Source organism: Camelus dromedarius, chromosome 1 (assembly GCF_036321535.1).
Source record: "Camelus dromedarius isolate mCamDro1 chromosome 1, mCamDro1.pat, whole genome shotgun sequence".
In the NCBI taxonomy this organism is placed as follows: Eukaryota; Metazoa; Chordata; class Mammalia; order Artiodactyla; family Camelidae; genus Camelus; species Camelus dromedarius.
The window spans coordinates 86733128-86756997 of NC_087436.1; the positions used below are offsets into that span (position 1 = coordinate 86733128).

The 23870-nt window shown below is 34.7% G+C and overlaps 1 protein-coding gene across 31 annotated transcripts in view; it reads right to left on the reverse strand.

The window, feature by feature from the left end:
• The window catches only part of FIP1L1 (factor interacting with PAPOLA and CPSF1), a 68575-nt gene extending 46387 nt beyond the window's left edge, over nucleotides 1–22188 (reverse strand). For 2 of the 31 annotated variants that reach the window (XM_031434560.2, XM_031434543.2), the window contains exons 1-10: nucleotides 21888–22183; nucleotides 20715–20759; nucleotides 20572–20611; nucleotides 17406–17463; nucleotides 16175–16278; nucleotides 13044–13108; nucleotides 12388–12495; nucleotides 11838–11968; nucleotides 11478–11546; nucleotides 4428–4537 (exon numbers count right to left, since the gene is read on the reverse strand). In XM_031434560.2, coding sequence (XP_031290420.2) covers nucleotides 4428–4537; nucleotides 11478–11546; nucleotides 11838–11968; nucleotides 12388–12495; nucleotides 13044–13108; nucleotides 16175–16278; nucleotides 17406–17463; nucleotides 20572–20611; nucleotides 20715–20759; nucleotides 21888–21972 — 815 coding nt within the window. In that variant the 5' untranslated portion in view covers nucleotides 21973–22183. Of the gene's footprint in view, nucleotides 1–4427; nucleotides 4538–11477; nucleotides 11547–11837; nucleotides 11969–12387; nucleotides 12499–13043; nucleotides 13109–16174; nucleotides 16279–17405; nucleotides 17464–20571; nucleotides 20612–20714; nucleotides 20760–21887 lie in introns of all 31 variants that reach the window. The other 29 variants (XM_031434555.2, XM_031434537.2, XM_064486646.1 and 26 more) reach the window with 19 other exon arrangements.
• Between the last annotated feature and the right edge of the window lie 1682 nt (nucleotides 22189–23870).

Genomic DNA, 23870 nt, shown 5'->3' on the forward strand with positions numbered 1-23870 from the left:
AAAATTCAATGTCAACAAATCCAAAGAATGTTTGAGAAGCTGTCCCAATCAAAGAAGTACAAGGAAATAAAAGTTAATTGTAATGAATAATCCTAGACAGAATCCAAAATAAAAGGAAAGAAAAGAACTGTCATAAAAGATATTACTGAAGTAATCTGCAAAATTTATGGTGTGTATATTAAAGTACTGATTCATTAGATGTTGTGACTTTGATTTTTGTTTCCAATGGAACAGAATATCCTTTTCTTAGGAAATATATGACATAGTATTTAGGGGTAAGAAGGTACAATGTCTACAATTAGCATTCAAATGGTTCAGGGAAAGAAATATTTTTGAGAACTTTTATAAAGTAAATATGGCAAAAAGTTAATAACTGGTGAAATCTGGGTGAACAGTATTTAGACTTCTTTTATACTTTTCTTGCAATTTTTTATAAGTTTCAATTTTTCTCAAAATACAACATTAAAAGATGAACACAATAAATGAAGGGGGCACAACCGGGGCTTCTGGGAGTAAGGTAATATTCTGCTTATTGATTGATACGAAAACCTTCAAAGATTAAGCAAAACATTGTTATATTAGATATTAACATTTTTACTTAGGTATACCAATTTGCTGGGTAGTACAGAAAGTTAGAAACCTAGCATTCCTACTGATAGAATACAAAGAACTACCAAAAAAAAAAAAAAAGTTCTGTGCAAACAGCCTACAGCCTTATATGTATTAGTAAGGAAATCTAAGATTTAAACAATCGAAATACAGTGATTAGGTCAGTAGTATACCTCATTATCGCTAAATACTTGCTGTGCAGTCAGCTTTATGCCTTAAAGGACATTACTATCTTCTCCCTAAAGTCAATAAAATTTTACTTTGAAAGATACTGCTCTAATTTCCTTAAGTATAAAGAATAAAACAAAAATACTTTATAAACAGTAAAACACAAATATTTATTAGGGAATACTTCACAATGACCAAAAAACATCCTTTTGATCAAATGAAGATGAATCCAGAAGACAAACTTTTCTAATGAGCAATGAGTACTGTTCTCTATACCCAAAAGTGGCAGTACTAATATGCTGGGTCTGCTTCTAGAAGCTGTGGTGGTAATTATCCATTCTTTTTACTAGTAGTGATGAATCTGCTAATTTTTCTATCATTTATCTTCTTTTTACTGTCCTTATCCACCAGTGTCCTCCCATCACTCTTTACCCATCTGGCCTTCAGCTCTCCTTAGATCCATGATTCATCATTATAATCACTCCCTCAAGTACACTCTCAACTTCCTTGCCCCTCTAACCCTTTGTCATATCGGCCTGGTGTAACTTCAGTCTGTTAAATCCAGCTCTAGCTTCTCTTCATGAACACATGAGTACTTGACAAGGGCAAGAGACACACACCTAAACACGCTAACTTGTCTCATTTTCAACCTATGGCCATTAATGTCAGGAAAAGCTGGAAATGTAGTCTCTTTGTGTCAATTTTTCACTCTGCTCACTCTACTCCCATCAGCATATAAAAATCAGCATATATAAAAGCTCTCTCTTGACCCCAGATTTCCCTCCAGGTAACTGCCTAGCCATCCTGCTCCTTTTCCCCAGTTTATCCACACACCTCTAAATAACTATTTCAGACCGTCTCCTCTCCTCTCAAACATTCAGAACCCCCTTCCACTATTCTCCCTTTCACCAGACAGGCCTGCATCCTACGCTACTGGGAAAAATTGAAGCAATCAGAAAGAGACCTTTCAGTTGTTCCCATCACCATTATGTACCCATCCTCCTTCACATTATCCTGCTGTCCCCCCTGTTACAAAGGGTGAATTGTCCATGCTCCTCCTTAGGGCTAAATCCTCTCCTTATACTTCCCACCCCCTCTGATCTTCTTAAGGACAATGCTCTTAACAATTGTCCCTTCTCACTTTTGCATCACCAATTTTCCCCCTTAGTAACTTATTCTCATAAGGATACAAAAATGCTACATATATATTTTTTTCATTTTGGAAAAAACTCTCTTCCTGACCTCATATTTTCCACCAGATACTGTCCCATTTCTCTGCTCCCTCAAAAGAAAAAAGAAAAAACAAAAAACCTCCCTTTGTTCATTCAAATTCCTCATTCTAATTGTCTCATTTTAATTCTTCTCCTTTCCTCCTATTCTCTCTTGAATCCACTCCAAAAAAATCTGTTTTAAATCTTCACCCTATACCACTGAAAATGATCCTGGTCAGAATCATGAATGACCCTTATGCATTTTAAAATCCAAAATTCATTCTCAGTCCTCTTCTTCTTGGCCAATCAATACTACTAAATGGTTAAATATATCTCCTACTTTGAAACATATCCTTTTCAAGATATATACAGAGTTTTCTTCCTACTTCACTAGTCATTCTTCACTAGTATCCATCCTCTTATCAGTTCATTCTTATTTTTCTGACCTGCAAGTAAATGTCCCAAGGCTCTGTCCTCTTACCATTTCTCTAATAATACTTACTGCTTTTACAGTCTCAGTTTCATAGATTCACGTAAATACTATTTAAAACACTGAACACTCCCAAATTTGTACCTCCAGCCCATACCTTTCCCCTCTACTCCAGATTCATGTATCTACTTCCCACGCAAATTTTCCACTTGTATGTCTAACAGGCATCTCAATTTTATTATGTCCTAAACTGAACCCTTGGTCTTCTTCCTCCAAAAAACCATTCCTTCTGTAGTCTTTTCCACCTCAGATATAAAAGATCTTTTACTACTTCTGGAACGTATCCAGTATCTGACTGCATCTTACCATCTGCACCACTGCCACCTTGGTCTAAGTTAACCATCTCTCGTCTAGATAATTGTTAGTCTCCTAACTGGTCTCCCAAGTACTGCCCTTAATCCTTCTGTAGTCTGAGCTTAATAAAGCAGTTAAGAACTGCTGACTTTAAAAACCTAAGTTAGATTATTTCATTCCCCTGCTCCAAATCTGATGGTGACTCCCCACATATTTCACTTATATAAAAAGCCAAAACCCTTATAATGGCACAATGCCCTACATAATCTGACCCAAATTTTCAAAAAAGGGGGGATGGGAATGGCTAGGCAAAATATAGAAAAACCGCTACTGACTTTTAAAAGTTCAATTAGTTTAATTATAGTAACCCATATAGAATATTTATTATGTATGTACCACTGTTCTACACACCTTACATAAATTAATCCACTTATATACATAACTACCTTGTGAGGGTATTTATTATGTAGTATTATTATTACATAGATTAAGAAATGAAAGAATAAAATTAGAGGATGTGCCCAAGGACACACAGCCAGTAAGTAACAGAGCCAGAATCTGAACCCCAGAAGTCTAGATCTAGAATCCAAGCTCTTAACACCACTTTACAGTATAAAACACCATACTCAATGAATGAAAGTTGATCTCTTTTAAAATACAAAAAAAAAAATAAAAGAGTATTACATATTAAAAGAATCAGGATTCCTCAGCTATCATTAACTTTTTAGTCAAACGTTTTATAAGGTTGCATTTAGTTTAAAAAACCTAATTTGCAATGTCCATGACTACTAATTGTTAAGAGACAGTCAAAATCTGAGATGGCTTTGTGACATTTAATTTTGGCTGAAAGTTTCAAGTATATTGATCTTAAGACTAAACTACATGTTCTCTTTCTGAATTCATACAGTATACAGTTATCACAATATCAAAATCAGGAAACTATATAAAATAAATTAAAGCAAGTAACACAAAAAGTAAATGATCTGGCTGAGAACTAGTAACAGCTGCGTTATTGATGTTTTAGGCCCAGATAAACAACTGTTTTAAGTTATTCTTATCTAACCCCAGATTAAACTGCTGACATCAAACTTCGCCAGTCTTAGCTTACACTTTACCATTTTCCTGGTAACAGGCTAATCATTTGCCATGCTTAAGTTAAAAGGACATTTGCCACCATATTTGCCCCTTACAATTGGTACCTTGTGGAACTCAAAAGTTAGATATTATCACAACAAACCAAAGAAAAGAAAATGGTTTCAATTTGAAAGATTCTTTCAGCTGAAATTTCTACAATCTCTCTTACTAAAATCAGTAAACATCTTTGGGCCAGTAGACCTAGACTTGGCAAGTTCAATAATTCTTTATGTAAGAACAACAAGCACAGAAAACAGCAAGACCATTGTTGTTACCACCATTCCCGAATGTGAGATTTTTGTCTCTTTATACATACATGTAACTATATACCACGTTTCATTTCTTGCTTACCTAGGTTTTTTAGATGAATTTTCACAAAGAATTCATTTTGTACCACAATCAAGTAGAATGTTCCAGTTTTTCTGTGTATCATTCAAAGCTTTTATACTTCATACAGCACTAATACAAGATAAAGATATCAATGCTTTCAAGAAAAACGGAATCATCAATGTCTCACTAACCTGCTTGGTGGGAGTCCAGTCTTGAACAAGGAAGGAGGAGAAGTAAACTCAGCTTTTGTAGATGGAAGTGCTGTTTCCTTCTCCGAATTTCCAGTTCTTCCCTGCTGTACCTTAAAAAAAAGTGTTATTAGCTTGTTTAATTTAATAGAACACTCAAACATAAATACAATAAAGATGTTAAAATAAATTTGTAACATCTGATTTGAAATGAAATATGAAGAATGTTTCGTTGCTGAGTATATAATAAAATTAAACCTATTTTAGAATAGCACTAGGTGAAAGGCACCAAAGATGGATTATGTGATCAAAATGTTCCCAATAAGCAAAAAGTTTTACATTAATGTCACCTAAAAGTCCAATAAACTACAACTCTTAAGGATTTTCATAAATTCTCTCAGATCACCATTAAGTAAGTCCAAGGTACTTGGCTAAGACTCCATGTTTCACAGTTAAGAAAGGCCTTAAAGAATTTTCCCCTTCTATGTTCACTACCCTCATCTAAGAAAATGACCAGTGGCAATTTCAGTTATTCTGACCATTTTCTATTCAGATTGATTTGCATATTAATAATCTGCTCCTGCACTTCCATACAGGTAAAACTGACAGAAAGTGGTAATGGAAAATAAACATGATTTATTCATCAAACATTTATTAAATATCTATTATGCACCAGAAACTGAGACCACAGAGAGAAATACAACAAAATCCCAGACTGTGACAGACACACAAACCACCAGAGCAATACAATAAATACTATGAAAAAAAAAAACCTCTGGGATAAAAGATGCTATTAGAACACAGAAGAAGAAATGCACTGCTCTTCCTGGGGATGTCAAGAACACTCAAGAGTTGACACTAAGGTCTCAACTGTTCCCCTGAGCTCCAGTAATTTACATTCAACTTCTCACATGTCTAATAAGCATCTCAAACTTACCATAGCCAAAACAAAGCTACTGATTTCCCAACTATTCCCCAATCTGATCCTCTCCAAATTCTTCCTCATGTTAAGTAAACGGCACCATCATCTACGGAGTTGCTCAAGAAAAAAACAAAAATACCTAGCAATTATCCAATACATATGAATATCCAATGTCAACTTCACCTTGACAATATATACCAAATTCAATCACTCATCATTATGTCTACTCCTAAAACCCAGGTCAAATCTACCACCGTATCTCAGCTGTTCTGCTAAATTGACTTGTTTCTCTGCTTTGATCTTAACTCTCTAAAATCCATCCTGTGTACAATTTTATTAAAAATGTAAATCAACTCATGTCTCTCCCTGCTCAAAATTCTCCTATAGCTTTCCAGAATTTCCAATATTCCAAAAGAATAAAACCTAAACTTATCATAGCCTGAAAGGATTTACACGGCATGGGTCCTTCCTACCTCCCCAACTTTGTTTTCCTCTATTCCTCCCTGACTTATCTTGAACATGCCTTGTCACAATGGCCTTTTTTCTTGTTCTTTTTAATACATAAGTTTCTCCTTTATGAGGGCTTCTGTACTAGATGTTCCCTCTGCTTTATAAGATCTCTCATGGCTTCCCCCTTCTAATCATTCAAGTATTGTGCAAATGTCTCCTTGACGTGGCCATTCCCAATCTCTATCATATTATCATTTTGTATTTTCTTCACAGAATTTCTCACGAGTATCAATCACTATCTGAAGTTATTTGTTTAATGTTTATTGTCTGCGTGCTGCTACTACAACACAGAATCTCTGAAGACACAGACGGCATCCAGTTCAAACCTGTATCCTAAGTGACTAAAAACATTGTGTGGCATGCAATAAGTGCTCGAATAGATCTGCTATTTGACTGGCTTTGGGACTCAGCTTAAATGTCACTTCTTTAAAGACTTTCATAGGACATGGAGTTTATAACTATACAATTTTTGGCATGATTATCTAATCACTACTTAACTTTCACATTAAGTCATATAAACTCTAAGACCACTGAGTCTATGTCTTTAATGCTTACCTCCCCTCTCCATCCAAACCTAAGACATTTCCTGACATAGTCAATGCTCAATTAAAAACTGCGAAGGAGGGAGAAAGGTTGGAAAGAAATGGAAGGGACTAAGAAGTGAGGGAAAGAGCATAAATTAAAGAGTATTTACAATAGGTGAAAAAGTGAGAAAAGGTATCAGGAAGACATGGTATATTTTTAAACATGTAAAAATGGCTTATGTTTCTAACTTATTTTCTTTTCTTATTAATTTCTTCAAAATATACTTATTATATTAAACACTTCTGAAAATCTTCACCATTTTAGCAACCCTTCTAATCAACTTGCATTTTTATTATCACCTTGTTTGTCTTCTGATATTATACTCAGCATTATAGACTCAAAATCTGTTTAACCAGAACATAATAGCATATTCATGTCAGAGCTTACATATCCAAAGAAAAATTAACTGAAGTTTGTAACCTTTAGAAACTAAATAGTTACACAAATTATGCCAAAATTTAAATTATTTTGTAAACTTCCTTTCAATTGCCCTTCATTGCATTATTTACAAAAGTTTAACATTACAAAACATCTAAAAAGAAATTGTGAAACACCCAAATAATGGATTATGAACTATTTATAAAGTGTTACTTATCAAAAAACCTTAGTAACCTAGGAGAACATTTACCACATGTCAAGATGAAAAAAGTAAAAGCAGAATATCACATAAATCATTCATTACAATTTTGTTTCAATCTACAAGGACAAAAAGATTGGGAAAGCAACAAAGTACAGAACTTTAAAAGCAGATTAAAAAAAAAATAGTAACTGACTTAGCCAAAAAGAATCTGAAACCTAAGTCACAAATGAGAAAGCAAAGATGTATTGATTTTCACAAGATCTCCAAAGATTCAGGAATTGACAACACTAGCTGCCAGAACATTTCAGCCAGCCAATATAAATATAAGCCCTCTAGGCAGGATACTAGACTGTCTTCTCTGAAAACTCAAGATTATCACAAAAGGAAGAAACAAAAAGCAAAACAATGTAAAGATAATGACATCAGGGACTGTGAAAAATGCTTTGCCCTACAGTAAAGCTTACAATCAGCAAGTTCTACCCACAAGCACAGAGCTTCCAACCATCTTTTCAGTGGCCCATACTCTCATGAGTTAATAATGGCCAAGGATCAACAAATATTTGAGAACAGTCAAAGTCAGAAGCCAAAAATAACAAACTTAAAAAATCAACTTGGAGAAAATAGACAATGCACAAAAAGAAAACCTAACACAAACAAACACCCTACCATTAAGATCTTTTGAGAGACAAGAGGGAGAAGATAACATCGCATCATTGCATGCATAAATAAGAATAGGATGCTACAGTTAAAAAGTGAAGAGAAGCATTATAATGCTGAAGAAGCAGCCCAGATAATGGAAAGCAAAGAGATACAGGATGAGAGAATATCTAAGAAAATTAAAGGACCAGGAGAAGGAGGTCCAATTTTTGAATAAGAGGTCCAAAAAGACAGAAAAAAGCAGAGAAAAAAGTTTAAAAGTGATAGAAGAAATTATCTCCAAAATGAAGGCTATGTACTTTTAGATTAAGAAGGTACAAATGAATGCTTGCTACAACAGATGATAACACATCAAGACATAGGCTTACGAAATTCACAACACTGGTGACAAAGCTCACACATCCAAAGGAAAAAAATCATCTATGCCTGTGTGCACACATAGACATAACATTTTAAGAGAAGGTTGTGGTCAATTTTTCTTATATACACATCACCCATCCTCACTAGTCACTCTTCTTTTGCCCTCACCCCAAATCATGTTAAAATGTCGATAAATCACTGAGGCACTATAATAAACACATAGGGGTTCATTTGTACTATTCTATCTACTTGCTAGTATGTTTGAAAATGTACTTACTAAAAAGTAAAAATAGTTAAAGATGCTGATGGGTAGCTTATCTCTCACTTGACTAAGGATGAAAAAATATCTTTACAGTAGATATGAAAATAACTTACAATTATTAAGTCTGTTCTTTTGTCCATTCACCAATATAAGTCTGGGTTCTTATTCATTCCACACCTACAGTACTCCAGCAGCTCCCTATCTGGTCTCTGATTCCCTGTTTTCCCCTTACATTCTATAGTTTATCCTGGTGCTAGTTCTTTTTCTAAAAACTGGATTTGCTCATGCTATTCTCCTACCAAGAACTTTCAAATGGCTTTCTATTGCCTACTGCCTACATGCCTGCAGGCTAGTTTAAGATTAAGGTCTTTCTCACCATGGCCCCATTTCTACCATTTCCAGGCTTTTCTCCTCCATTTCTCATCCACCCCAACTCTTCTTTCATGCTATCTGTTCTTGTTCGCATTGCTCTCTCTGCCTACAATGTTCTATACTTCTCTTTCCTGCTAATGAAAACTCATACATATTTCACTTATCACATCCTAGTCAAACCCTTCTGGACTCTGCAATGTAGGATAACCCACTCTCCCCTCTGAATTTTGTCAATACACCCATATAACACTTGTCACAATACATTATGGTTATTAGCTCACATGTACACATCACTCAGATTAGGAGCTCCCTGAATACAGAAGACTCTGCTTTACTACAGCATCTAGCACAGTGCTGGGCACACTGAAGATGCTCAGATACATCAAGAAAGTTGGGCAAGTTTCTTTTTCCCCCTTCTATCTCTTTCTCATCAATCCTAGTAATTACAGTTCAAATGGTGGATAAGAGGACAAGAGCTTGGACTTCATCCAACCAAACCATACACTGCTACCAGAACAGTGTTACTTATAAGTCACTCTCCTGATCACTAACAGGCAGTGATCCAACTAATTCCGCCAACTCATCATTCTGGTTTCTAAGCTTTCTAATATTAAACCATACCCTAAAAAACCATGTCTTCTATTTTTCTCCAAAAAGAACTCTCTGATCCAGTAAGGGTGATTTCTTAAATAATCCTCTAATCTACTTCTACTCAATTAAAACAAATTTCTCTGCCCAAGCCATTTCCTTAATCTGTACCACTTTTTTTTCTCTCTTCTCCACACTCTCAAGGTTCTGATTAAAACAGCATATGCTTCCCTACTATTGTATCCCACTTTAAACTTAAAAAAAAAATAGAAAAAATCTATACACAGCACCAATATAATTTCTAATCCCACAGTAATCAACTCTCATTTCTCCAATTTCTATAGCATTTTTGTCTAAAATACACATTTTGGCACTTAATACCTAAGAAATTTACCACTGCATATTTGGGATACCAATTACATTTTTATAATTTTTCTGGTATTCTCCATAGTTACAGAATGGATAGTAAAGGACAACTAATACTTTTTCAAAGAATAATCGTCCCACAGAAATCTGAACAAGGATAATTCTTAAATTTATTTAAGGTGACAGAAACATTTCTGAAACTCAATGTAAATCAAGCTCCCACCTTACCATTAGTTGCAGATTTTGAGTACTATCAATAAAATATATCCTACAGACCACAATATACATAAAGAAAAAATGTGAGCCATACACATTATTGAAATACACACCCTATTCCCAAATCAGTATTTCCAACAGATGAGTAATATCTAGGCACATTATTAAGACAAAACAAAACAAAACAAAACAAAAAAAAACCATGAGACTACACCCATCAAATTCAAGTCCTTATTCATTCAGAAGCAAATGAATCAGCATGGAACAAAGACCTCTCACATAACCAAAAGAAACTTCAAAATAATTTTTCTACAGACTATATGTATATGAAAACCTCATTCACAATGACTACCTTTAACAAAAGACCAGACCATAGAAGTATCTTTTTATTTTTTAGTTTTAGAAGTTTACTTCAAAAAGACAAAGTGTAGAGAAACTGGTAGTTTAAAAAGGCAGTTCTCATTTTTGTTAGAAGAAAATAAAAAGCACCACTGCAAACAATTTCAACATCAAGATAACTTTTCTATCTACTCACTTCAGTAGTGAAAACAATATATTGAATGCCCAAGTAAGTACTTATCACCAAAAAGAACCTAATGACTATTTAAAATAAGATAGACATCATCACATATTTTCAAAATATTTATAGCAGAACAAGAACCAAATACTTACCCAAGTAGGATGTAAATTAAAATTAAGTTCTCTATACAGAACTGTGTCCAGCAGAGCAGTTACATCTGCGGATATAGCACATGCATTGCATAAGGCAGTATTTTGGTGGACAGGGCTGTAGCCCCAAAGGGACACAGAAAAGTTCCTGCCCATAAAAGTTCCCTGAGTATATAACCCAATCTAAAAGTCACTCCCAGTCTTTATCCCATTGTCGTTCAATACAAGAATTAAGAATTAAGGTAAAGGAAGAAGAGCATACAATCAGGATTTAAGAAAAGTTTGTAGGTTGCCATGTACTAAGCAAGTATGAAAATATACTATTATTCTTTGAACTGATCATATGGAATGGAGAAATCAGAAGTCAGACTCGATACCCAAGCAGTAGAACCAACCTGCAAGGCCCTCATGAAATCTACTCCTTTTAAACATTAATTTAAAAAATCAATAGCTTTATCCAAATCTGTTGAGGCTTTCTTGGCAACTCTCAAAGAATGCCTACAATTCTTGAGATACCTTCAACTACAAGAGACATTACACCAATGATTTTAGTGTCATACAGATAATAAGCAGTACACCATCTACCTTACCAATTTTAAACAGAAAATTAGGAAAAACAACTCTCCAGTTCTGGTAAAGATTATAGCAGGGTCTACAATGAATGCTTAGCCTGTTGGCATCAACTTTTATATCCTACAAACAAACATACACTGTGACTCAAAATAAAATCACAACATATAGCAAGAATAGCTTTACTTGGCATTTGTTAGTATAATATACTATAATTCACATGCTTGCAAAAGTGGAGATAAAACAACAATCAGCAAATTTGTAAGTCACCAGAAAGCTGAAGGTTTGGAAAAAAGGTAGCTATTTCCACTTTAATCTTGTCCCTTGAGTAGTGGTATGGGAGCAGACTCAAGAACAAAAAATGAGAGCAACCAAGGATAATTTACTAAAATTCACCTTAAAAAGATTGAATCTGCCATCTTGGATCTCTGCACCTGGTGTAACTTCCATAGTACAGTCTTCGGCCTAAGTTAAATAACATATTCCCCATTAAGATACCACATAACGTTTAATTGACAGGCCACATAAAGACAAACTAGCTGTGGCTAGTCTGCAACTTGAAACTAAAAACATCAGATAATCATTAATATGAAACTCTGAAAGGGAAGGAAGGGAAAAAAACAAACATGGTAAAATGAAATTTTTAAACTATCATATAGCATTTAACCACCTTTATAGGGAAAAACTGATTTATTTAGGGAGTAAAATTGGGACAGTAGAAAAGGCTGGGATTTTTTTGGAATATTTACTAATTACCGTAATTTTATTTGTAGTAGAGGTAACTGGTATAACTTCAAGTCCCATTCGTATCCTCTTTTGCTTTTCACAGTACGCTTTCCAGGTATCTTCATTAAACCCATAATTAAAATAATCAGAAAGATCAGCACCTAAAATTAAAACACACTTTCAGTGTATAAAGATTTCAATTCTATTTTCATGCAGCATATAAAATACAATAAACTATGAAATATAAATTTACAGTTCTATCAGTCTAATCACCCCTTCTAACTTTACCATTTCTCCCAATTACCACCATAAAGCAACAGGACTATAAAAGTTTTCGATCAAAATTATTTCCTTTAGAAATGGCACCATAATAAAACAATATGCAAAGTCTACTTTTATATAATGCTAGACCACCCATAAGCTTTAATAATACAGGTCATTATTACTCATCAAGTGCTTAAAGCAATGGGAATTACATTTAAAAAATAATATGCTAAACTGATGCTAGAAAAAAGCTTTTCTAATGACTGTTTATATATTACAAGTCTTTTGAAACTGACATGATCCACAATAATCTTACCAGGTTTACGCCATGGTTTATCTTCAAAAGAATCCAAATCTACCTCCAAAAGGGGAACTCCATTAATGCTTCCAGGTGCATCAAGATCTACCCCTTTGACTTTCGTTCCTACTTTAGAAAATTACAGAATGGTGAAGGAACTACATAGTAAGAAGCTGAGAGACATCACAAACAGAAATCATTGACATCTTTTTACTCTTGCTAACACTAAATATGGCAAAGATTTCAAACAAAGCATAAATAAAAAGTGAGGTCAAAGTTTATGGAGTAGCTATAAGATAAAATGAATAGAGAGATTAGGGACTTGTTGACTTATAATAGTGAGTTTCTATACCAACAAGAAGTTGTTATCTTCCATGTTTTAAATCATTGTTTTTGTAAAGCCTATAAGCTAAGAAAGATTTTTACCTTTTTAAAGGGTTGTAGAACAAACAAACAAAACAAAAACACACACACACACATGACAGGAACCCAATGTGGCCCACACAGTCTAAAATATTTATTATCTAGCCTAACAGAAAAGTATGCCCACTCTATGACATATGGTCAAAAACTGCTCTTTTTAATTAAGCTGTCATAGCTATCTATTACAATCCACACATGACCTATTCAGATATATGCCTTACTTCCTACTGATGCAACAATATAAATTTTACCTGTGGTTCCATAAACTCTTCCTCCTGTTTTGATGTTAAGATTTACAGGTGCTGTACCATAACTCCTAAAAGCAAAATAATAAAAATTATCCTGAGACATTTAAAGTAAACAAAAACAGTCAATATGTACAAATAAATTATACATTCACATATTAACTGGATAGACTAACACCCAAATATTTTAGAAAATCTTTTAAACTAATTTAAAAAGTCTGTCACTTGCTAAATAAAAGATAAAAACAAATATTTTTTAAAAGTCTGATAAACCTACCCACTAGTAACTCAATATCCCACTGTAACAAACTTCCCAGAAATTTGACTGGGAAGGGTAAAATAGCTTATAGGCCTTATTTTCATTTCCTCACCTCCCAGTCACTCAACTGGACTTGTGAAAACGCACTGCTTTGATCTACCTAATAATTTCCATCCTTTGTCTCCAATGTACTAAACTTATGAGACCTAGGTTATTCTGCTTAAAAAAAAAAAGATAAATTCAATAAAATATTCCAATAATTGTATAAAGAAAGCTCCACTACTATACATGCAGAAAGTATGAAGTAGCCCATAAATAAACTCTTACTGTCAAGTATTACTACCATCACCAACTTGAAATGTTTAATCATCTCATTGACTATAATAAATGCTTGAGCACCAACAACACATCACATACAGTTCTAAGCTAAGGAGAATGAGGCGCTGGACAAATATGGTTCCTGCCCCATGATATTTACATTTCAACAACCTAAATTCAGCACAGCAAAAGCACTTTGACATATCTACACATAATGTACAAAAGTCCTAGCTGTTTGAGAGTCAAAGTACTGAAGCCAAGATCTGTTTCTAAATGATCCTCTATGGCACTGTTAGAGAATAAATCAAAACAGTATTTATAAAAGACTTACTACAGTTCATTAAGTGAACTTCTTTGCTTCCCAACCAGCTACTTTCCCTTCCCCGTTCTGCCTTTTTAAAACATTATCTTTCTTTTTCAAAGTCACCAAGCCCTCATATTAATTGTGTGTAGAGATTAGTGGATGAATTTCAAAGATATAGCTGAGAAACCACTCCATTATACAAGGTAAATTACTCCTATCCTAAGATTTCCTTTTCTTCACACCTTACTTATAAAATAAACTCTGTAACAAAACTCTGTATATTATCTAAAAAAATGCTAATTTTTACTTTCCAACAGCCAACAGTAAACCACTTTAGTATTGCTACTTAAAAATAATTTGTTCTTTAAATTTGTTTCTGAAAATGCAGTGCATACACACACACAAAAAATTCATCAACTTTGTTTTTTCCCTGGCTTTTAGTTTTCAATGGATATCAATGTTAAATATGCTTTATACTCCTCAGAAAGATCTTTAACTTACTCTGAATGTATACAGAAACAAACACACACAAAAAAGTTATAATAAGTGGGCAGAGACGTATATATATGATAAAGCAAACACAGCAAGATGTAAATTATATAAGATAAGTCATGAGTAAAAGGATGTTTACATCACATCTTTCAACTTTTTTAATGTCTGAAAATTTTCATAATCAAATGTTGAGGAAAAAATGTTCAAAGACAACTGTGTTTTTAACATGCAGTCTATATAGTAAATATTTACTAAATACTATACGTAATGTAAGGAATAGAAAAATTCATAAACCATGGTTTCTACACAAAGAATTTAGAGTCTAAAGGTGATAAACATGCGCAAACATAGCCTCAAATCATGAAACTGGAAACTGCTATAAGAAATAAAGTTCAGATAAAGTACTACAGGAGTCCATGTGTATTTAATATTTGCATTCAAGTCTAATCAAAATTTGGTCTCATTAATAAAAAAAAAAATCACCATTTGCTTTAATTGTTCTATACTTGCAAATACAAATAATTTTACAGAATATTTACTAAATATGCAATGATTATTATAGTATTACGTTAAAATATTCCTTCTGCATAATGCAGATGGTAAAGGCCTATTAGTGTAAAGGTTTACTAGTGTCATAAGGTCAACACTAATTATTTACTTTAAGTGGGGATGAGGAGAACATCAAGAGTTATCCTAACACGAATAATTTAGTCTTTTCAATCCTGCTCCCTAAAATGCTGCTAGTCTTAAAATTACATAAGCAGTCATTATTATAATGCAAAACTGATGATGACAACTGAATTACTTTTAAGCTTCCTGAAATAACTTTTGAAAAAAATGGATCTACTGAAGAAATAAGATATTCAAAAATATTTATGTATATATTCATTCCAGATAAGACTGTTTAATGAACCACAGTGCAATTAAAGAAGGGTTTATTTTATGTGCCCAATGCACAAGTACCACATTACACATCCAATCTGAAAAACATAGTGTCAACTCTTATTCTACCACCATAAAAAAAAAAAGTCACAATCTGTACTTTATGCCCTTCCAATCTTTCTGTAAAATTCTTATGTGCTCAATGAGTCAATGACAGTCCATTTACTAGATCCAGCTTTACTGACTGTAAACCTTGAGACAACATATTGGCCTAAATAGCCTGCAGAATAATTAGCAACCTGAAAAATACACCATGAAAAGCAAAAAGAAATACTTTCACTATTGTTTTTATTGGACAGAAAATTTAAAACCTAAACTCAGATTTGGGTAAGTAATAAACTGTAAAAACAATATACATGCAAACAGCAACTTAAGGTCTTCTAATTTTAATCAAAGAATCTGGAGTACTCAATGCACTTATAAAAACACTTCAATTTCAAGAATCAAAAAACTGCTGCTTTCATGTAACTTCACTTAATTTATCTTTAGGAAAAAATATTTTCATGAGATGTAACTAATATATATATAACACTGTACTAATTTTAGGTGTGTAACAATAATTTGATATATATATATAAAAATTGCAAAATGATTATCGTAAGTTTAGTTAGCATCCATTACCACACAGTTACAAATGTTTTTCACTTGTGATGAGAAGTTTTACTTACTCTCTTAGCAACTCATTAGGTGAAATTTTAACAAGTCCTTTCATAACATGGTAAGATGGAAGAATGTAAAAACAATGGAATCAACCACTAATTGTCTGACAGAGGCATACTGCCTTTGATTTAAGCACGCAATTGTTACTTAAAAACAACTTACCCATACTGTGGTGCTCCCGTTTTAATGTCTCCTATAGTGACATGAACGTCATCCTCATCATCATCACTGTCACTATCACTATCATCTTCAGTCTCAGTCACTTTCTATACCAATATAAACAATCATAAAATACACTCAATAATCCATTTCAACATCTAATATGAATAACTGAAAAGGTAATCAGTTTGCATTTTTTGAGCTAGTTTTATAGGAAAAAGTTATAGTGCTGCTAGCTATTTCAACTCATTTACAATTTTGATGTTTTACATGATAAAAAGGGATAGGAATGTAAAGTAAAACCTTCTCTCAGTCAACATCTTTTTGTAAATAACACCTCATTTTTCCCCCTGCTATTTATAACTCTCTCTTGCAAAAAAAGATCTAAAGCAATGTACTAAAATATCTAGAAGATAAATTATTTTTTAAAAAGTATTTGAGGCATTCTTAGCAAAAAGAACATGAAGGTAAGAGGAAAACAATTAACTTAAAGAGTCACAGTGTCATGGCTAAAAGTACCAAATAGTTAAGAAGCAGCTTACTTATTCCTGGCATTCATTTACATGTAAAAGAAGTCCTGCATGCAAATGACTGAGGGAATACTTTGATTCTGAGTAAAAGCAGGGCCATTTATGAAGATTTTCTTTTGGCTCTAAAAGGCTGTTCTATGCTTAGTCACATAATAGTAAATTTAAAAAGTAGATCACCTAGGCTAAACAATTTTTTGTATGCAAGTTCAAGTTTGCAGAGTAACAATTTCCTCCTTTTCACAAGACTAAACTGTTAAAATACTCATGGGGACCAATGATTTGTTCACACCCAAACATCACTTTTAACAGTATGAGGTCAGACGTCACTTATATATATAAAAAAAAAATGCTAAAAAACGTGACAATCAAACTTAAGTTGCAAGATTCGGTGTTTGCTTTGAAAACCAGGTTCACTGTGATCTATCTAGTTGATCTACAACCACTTGGTTCCTTGAAAGTTAAAGTAATAAATATCAAGCCTTTGCACATACTCTACTTCATCTGAAGTCTCCTCCCACTATTTCTTCTCATGGTTATGCTTTTTTGATGGCACCAGATGACACAGGAAGTATAAAGGGGGAGGGGGCAGATCATGCAAAATATTGAAAGTCATGTTAAATTTTGGTATTCTTTCTAAGCGAATGGGAAACTATAGATAAGGATTTTAAATAGAGAAGTAACCAGATCTCAAAGCCTTATGTTACCGGTTTAGGTACGCCGTTTTCAGCAGTTTCATCTTCAACTCCAGATGGAGGATTAGCACTAGAAACAACAAAAACAAGTACACGTCTATTACTTTTCTGAAGTACAGACATAGCACACTAGCATTTTTAAGCTATGTCTGATACAGTTTCCCGAAATTACCATCTCCAATGGACGATAAGAAAAAAGACAGTAGAAACTGCTTGTCTTACTCCGCTATTCTTAATGCCTTATGTAAAACATGAATATTCAACACTCGAAGAAAAATGGAATTGCCTCCGCAATTTAATGATGTCAAATGTGCAATCTGATGGTGGGGTGTTGGGTTTTTTACATTTTCAAAATATGCATCACACTTAATCAATTTTACTTATCCTAAAACTGCTGAACATCCAGGTACTCTGGGAACTGATAAAGGCTATGTAACACACAGTTGCCCGTTTTCAGTGGTGCTCAAGGAACTCAGATTTGTGGTATTACCAGATTAACTCTTTCAGTATTCAGTTAACACACATGCTTCTTCCTGGTTTTCTATTTCATCAATCTTACTGACTACATATTCTTTGTTGTTTATCTTCATATAAGGCTGCCTCTCAACATGATACTAGGAGCTCTAGACCTAATTTCTATGCATTAAAACTATAATTACTTTTTTAAGGCCAGTTAATACTTAACAGGCAAACACCCTGTTGCAGCAAAATTTATAACAATAATCACTCTTATTCTCATGAGATGCAAGCATATGGCCATCAACCATGAAATTCAACTTCTAGTATTACAGTACTACAGTATATTCTAACTTTTCTCTTAAATTTTCATTGTTCTACTGCTTTACCCAAGAAACCTATATGCAACTCTAACTCTTCAGTACATTTCTCAGGAACAAGCTGAGTTGCTTTTTATGCCACAAAACAGTAGTATGTCATCCAAAAGTTGGATAAATAAAACATGACAATTAGAGACACTGCAATGCAATGGTTAAGAACAGTTTTAATAATGGGCCAGTCACAAAGAAGCTGGGGAAAACTCTAATTGTATGCAGTTGGCTCAATAGGGCAATGCAGTGTGTACCACACTGGATACTAGAACACAGGTTTGGCAGAGCTCTCTCCCCTAATAGACTTTTAAAAGTTTTAATTCTGTATTACCATTAAAATGCTAGAAACACAAAATTATAGGCTTTTTCTAGAAAAATAAAATTTTAAGGGTACACCTTTTCCTTTGGATGAAATAATTTCTTTCCAAATAAAGTGTTAATAAGGAATATAAAGGAAATAAAGGAATTTTGTCAGTGATGGGGAAAGTAGAAGGGTTCCTCTCCAATCAATTTAATCAAGCTGTATATTGAGGAATTAAAATTAAGGAATGTTTAATCAGAAAATAAGCTTTCAGAACCATAGCCAAGAACTAATATTAACAAAATAGAAAAAAAGTTAGTTCACAAAAATGTGGGTATTATTATTATAATTTCTTGGGCTTAAACAGGATATGAAGAAATATTTAACTACTTTCGTAACTATAAACTATACAAATCCCAACTCTATGGTTAACTGAGATAAGGATTAGGAACGGGGTTGGATATATACATTTCAAAACTAAATGACAAGATTTCAGATGATACAGCAATGCTAAAAAAAAAAAAAAAAACAAAACCCTTCCAACATAGGGGATATTTTTAAGTGAGGAAGAAAACTCTAATTTCAACAACCCCTAAACTATTTCTACTTCACTTCTCACTTCTTCCCTCCATTCACTTTTTTTTAAAATAACAGTTTTGTAACATAATTCATATACCATACAATCCACTCATTTGAAGTGTACAACTGAAAAGTTTTTAAGTATGTTCACAGAACAGTGCAACTCTCACAACTATCTAATTTCCAGAACATTTTCATCATCCCAAAAAGAAACCTTATATATATGTAGTATATATATGTAGTTGCTCTCCGTTTTCCTGTCCTGGCAATCACTACCTTCTGTATTCACCTATTCTGCACATCTAATATAATTAGAAATAAAATATGGAGTCCTTCATGACTGGCTTCTTTCACTTAGTATAATGTTTTCAAGATTCACCCATGTTCTACCATGTATCAGTACTTCATTTCTTTATAACTGCCAAATAGTATTTCACTGTATGGATACACTACTTTTCTAAATGTGTCCACTCATCATTTGATGGACCCTTGGGTTATTTCCAATTTTTGGCTATTAAGAATAATGCTGCTATGTACATTCACATAAAGTGTTTGTGTGATGTATGTTTTAATTTCTCTAAGGAATATATCTAGGACTAGAATTCCTGGATCATATGGTAGCTCTATGTTTAAACTTTTGAGGAACTATCAAACTGTTTTCCACAGTAGCTGCACCACTTTATAATCCTATCATCAGTATGTAAGGGTCCCAAGTTCTCCCTATCTTCAACACCTGTTACTACCACTCTTTCTGCCTACAGCCACCTTAGTTGTTGTGAAGTGGTATTTCCTTCTCTTTATAAACGCAAATATTCCTTAAAAGCCCTTTTTGTAAAAACCTCTTCCCCATTATAAGACACTAAAGCATCTGCTCAGTGTAATGTCAGCATATCTATGTACTTATATGCAAGACTTGTTATGAAATTTAAAATAACTTTCTGGCTCCCTCTACATGCTCTGTAAATTATACTCAGACTTCTCTAGTAATCTAACAGAGGCAATCAATCTTATAACAAATTCATTACTTCCACTTTGAATTTTAAATAACTACAAAACATTCAAGTTATAACCAAACTACATTACACCATCAAAAATATTTAAGAAGTTGTAAAAGTAGTTACCCAAAGAATTACCTATTTTTAAAAAGTTTAAGTTAAAAGTTTTTTCCTAGTAGTCTAAGTTATATCCTGTATACTCCACTATTGAGCTCACTTAAGAGTACAAAGTTATTTAATAGAGAAAAATATTCAAACCCTTACTTCAAAAACTTGTTGTTCCCTAGGCTACTACCAAATAAACAGATTTGGTATAAAATTTGGACCTGAAATAGAATACACTCTAAAGGATGCAATGTCTCCCAACACTTCAGTCAAAATGTAATCAAGCCAATGACTATAATGAAATAATTCTGACAATTTGGCGATAGAGCCATTGTACAAGTACCACACAATCATCAAGAAATTTCACTAACCTGGCATTTTCTTCTTCTGGCCTTTCAACTTCATTTTCATCTACCAAAAAAAATACATAAATAAATAAATAAAATTAACAAACAAACCACTCTTAAAGAAACCGGTATTATGAAAATCTGAAGTGATCATCACAAGCACTAACCTAGGTCCTTTGCCAAATCACTGTGCACATGCACGTCCCATGGGCCTATAAGCACATCCAAAGTTAGATCACCTTATAATGAATGACTTAACAAAATATGTCTTTTATGAAAAATAAATTAAAAAATCAGACTTTACTTCTATTAAAAAAAAGCTTAAGAAGTATTAAAAATTTCTAGATCTTTGTAAAAGAAACCCTACACATTTACATTTCAGAGTATTACTAATCTTGCCACCAAAGACAATGTATTTTACAAGTTTATCAAAAATCAGTTTGTCGAAGACACATCACCAAGGAGCTGCACGGTGTCCAAACGTGCATTTGTACTATACTAAAGACAATCAAGAATATGCATTTTAGGCAAGGAACAAACATTAACTTTCCATACAGAAGGGACTGTGACTTAATGGCAGTTAAAAACCAGATGTCAAAAAGCCCCTTTCAAGAGGGCAGTAAAATTATTTTATGAAAAAGGTATACATGAGATACTGAAAACGATAAGCCTAAGGGACATGAGGTACTTTTATGATGTGGGTTAAAGAGCAGTCTCTTAAAAAATAAAAACTTCACCTTAATACAGGAGACACTCGGGGTTTTCTTTATGGGCCATAATGTATTCCATCTTTTTCTTTCTCTCTTTTAATTAATTATTTTTAAAGCACGACTTTCAGACAAGGAGGTACCCTTGCAGGTGCATTCCATACAAACTGACCATCAAGAAACAAGACGTTAGTTTTACAGCATCAACTTTATTTAGCTATTATTACAGAATGACTGTTTCTGGGAACAGGAAGGGCATCCTACAGTCAAGGGGCAAGAGACACACCAACACAGCTCAGAATCGATATAAAAAAACAAGAGGAAAGAGCGCGGAGGCGAGGCGGCCGGGAAGCGCCGAGAGGAGGAGGGCGAGGCTGGGGTCCCCGCGCCCCCGGCCCAGCCCCGACCCGGTGGCCGCGGGGTGGGTGCGTGTTGGGGGCGTGGGCAGGGCGGGAGGAGGCAGAGAGGGGCGGGGGACGCACACGCCGCGCTCGGCCTAAGGCAGGCCGGATAAGGCTCCGTACTGGAGGCCCCAGCCGGCAGCGTGAAGGGCCCGGGACGCCGGCCGTCTGCGGGCGGGAGGGGAGGCCTGAGAGAACCCGGGAGAGAGAGAAGGGACAAGAAGTTCCGTACCGCCATAGAGCCACTCTTCCTCCTCATCCCCTCCGGTCCCGCCGCTCAGCTCCGACACTAGGCGCTCGACCTCGCCGGCCGACATGGCCGCCCCGAGCACAACTTAAAGGCGGAGATCAACAGCCCCCTCCAACCCCTTCCCCAGCCTCGCTGCCCGGGGGCTCGAGAGGGGCGCGAACCCGCCGGCGAGCGAACGAAGAATGCTGGAGACTCAAATCCAAGGGACACGGCCGCCGCGGCGGCGGAGGCGGCAAAAAAGACGACTCCGGCGCCGCTCCGCCCGCGCACGCGCAGCAGCACTCCTGCAGCGCGGCGTCTCTAGGTGGCTTCACTTCCGCGGCGTCCACCTGAGCCTGGTTGCGCATGCGCCTCTTAGTCGGCCCCGCCCTCAAGGAATCTTCTTCGCTGTCTTAGCGTGGCTTCTCCCGTGACGTCATGCGTCGGCTAGGGTTCCCCTCCCCCAACCTTTCCTCTAAAAATCCGTGTTGCTCTTGCTGGAGGGCACACCATTGTTCCTCTCCGCTCTTCCTGCATTGTTTCTGTTCTCAGCCGGGTTTTTTTCTTCATCTTCCTCGAGGCCTTGTTTCATTCTTTACATGTTGTATGAGACTTGATACAGAATCATTACCTTATCAGTCCCCTATTTCTCATTAGAGAAGAAATAATAATTCGTGATCACTTTCTTGAAAAATTAGTTTTAACAGCAAACAAAAGCCAAACTAATAGTTCATTCTCCTTATTAAAAAGTCAAAGACACTCTCATCCATTACTCTCCTTTCCAGAAATAGCCTTCGTTTTTCTGTTTTATGTGCAGCATAATGAAATTTTCTATGTATTTTGTTCATGTGTATTGTTTTGGTGGAAGTACTTGAGGTTAACGAGTCTTAAAGTGTACAATACTGTAGGTACCATTGTGTGGATTGCTTTTTTTTTTAAGCTCAGCAATGTCTTGAAGATCTTTTCCATGTTCTTGAACATCAAAGTATATACATTTTTAAGTGCTTTCATAATATTCCATTGCATGGCTATCACAAAATGAATATGGCTATTTACCTATTGTACATTTAGATTGCTTTCACCTTTTCACTGTCACAAAGGAAAAAACAGCTACAATGAAGAGCCTTGTAAATGACTTCTTGCAGGTTTGTACACATTTCTCTCCAAGATAGATCATAAAGTGTGAAGTATTTAACAACTTTGGGGCTACTTTTGAGAACACATCCTCCAAGGAGATCACATAGGATGGGTCAAAAGTGATTTTCTAGTTCTTAACCATAACTACCAAGTAGTAGCATGAACTCAAGTCAATCTCTCTATGCTTCAGTTTTCTCATCTATAAAATGGGAAAGCTGAGTTAAATGATCTCTGAAGTCTCTCTCCATTCTAAAGTGTTCAAACAAGATGCTTGCTTTTCAATAGAAAGAAAGCCATTCTAGTTTTACAAATCAATAATGGGTTTACTTGCTCTCCAGTCAATAAATAATGTTTTTCATTTATTTATTTAACAAATTTTGAATATCTGCTGTTTAAGAACTTAGAAAATAAAGGTATGAGTAAAACATAGTCCCTGCTCTTAAAGAGCTCTCAGTTTATTGAGAGGAGTCAGAAGGGTCATAAACAGTAAACTCTCCTACAAGGGAAAAGTGGGTCTGTTGTAATAGAAGCACAAACAAACTGTTTTCATAACACCAGTGCCACACTCTCATGTTATTTAAACAAATCATGTGGTTTTAATCCCCCTTACCTTTGAACACTCCTCTGTTGCTATTTCAGTCTCCCTTATCTACAGAGTATAATTCCTTGCATACTTCTAAACTCTGTTGAGATATAGTCAACTTTGTGAAATCTTTCCTGAATCCCATTTATTTATTCTATAAGTATTTCATGGGGGAGGGGTCTACCAAGTGCCAAGGACTCTTCTAAGCTATGTAGATTCAGCAATGAGTAAAACAGTCCTTCCCTTTGTGAAGCTTTCATCCCAAG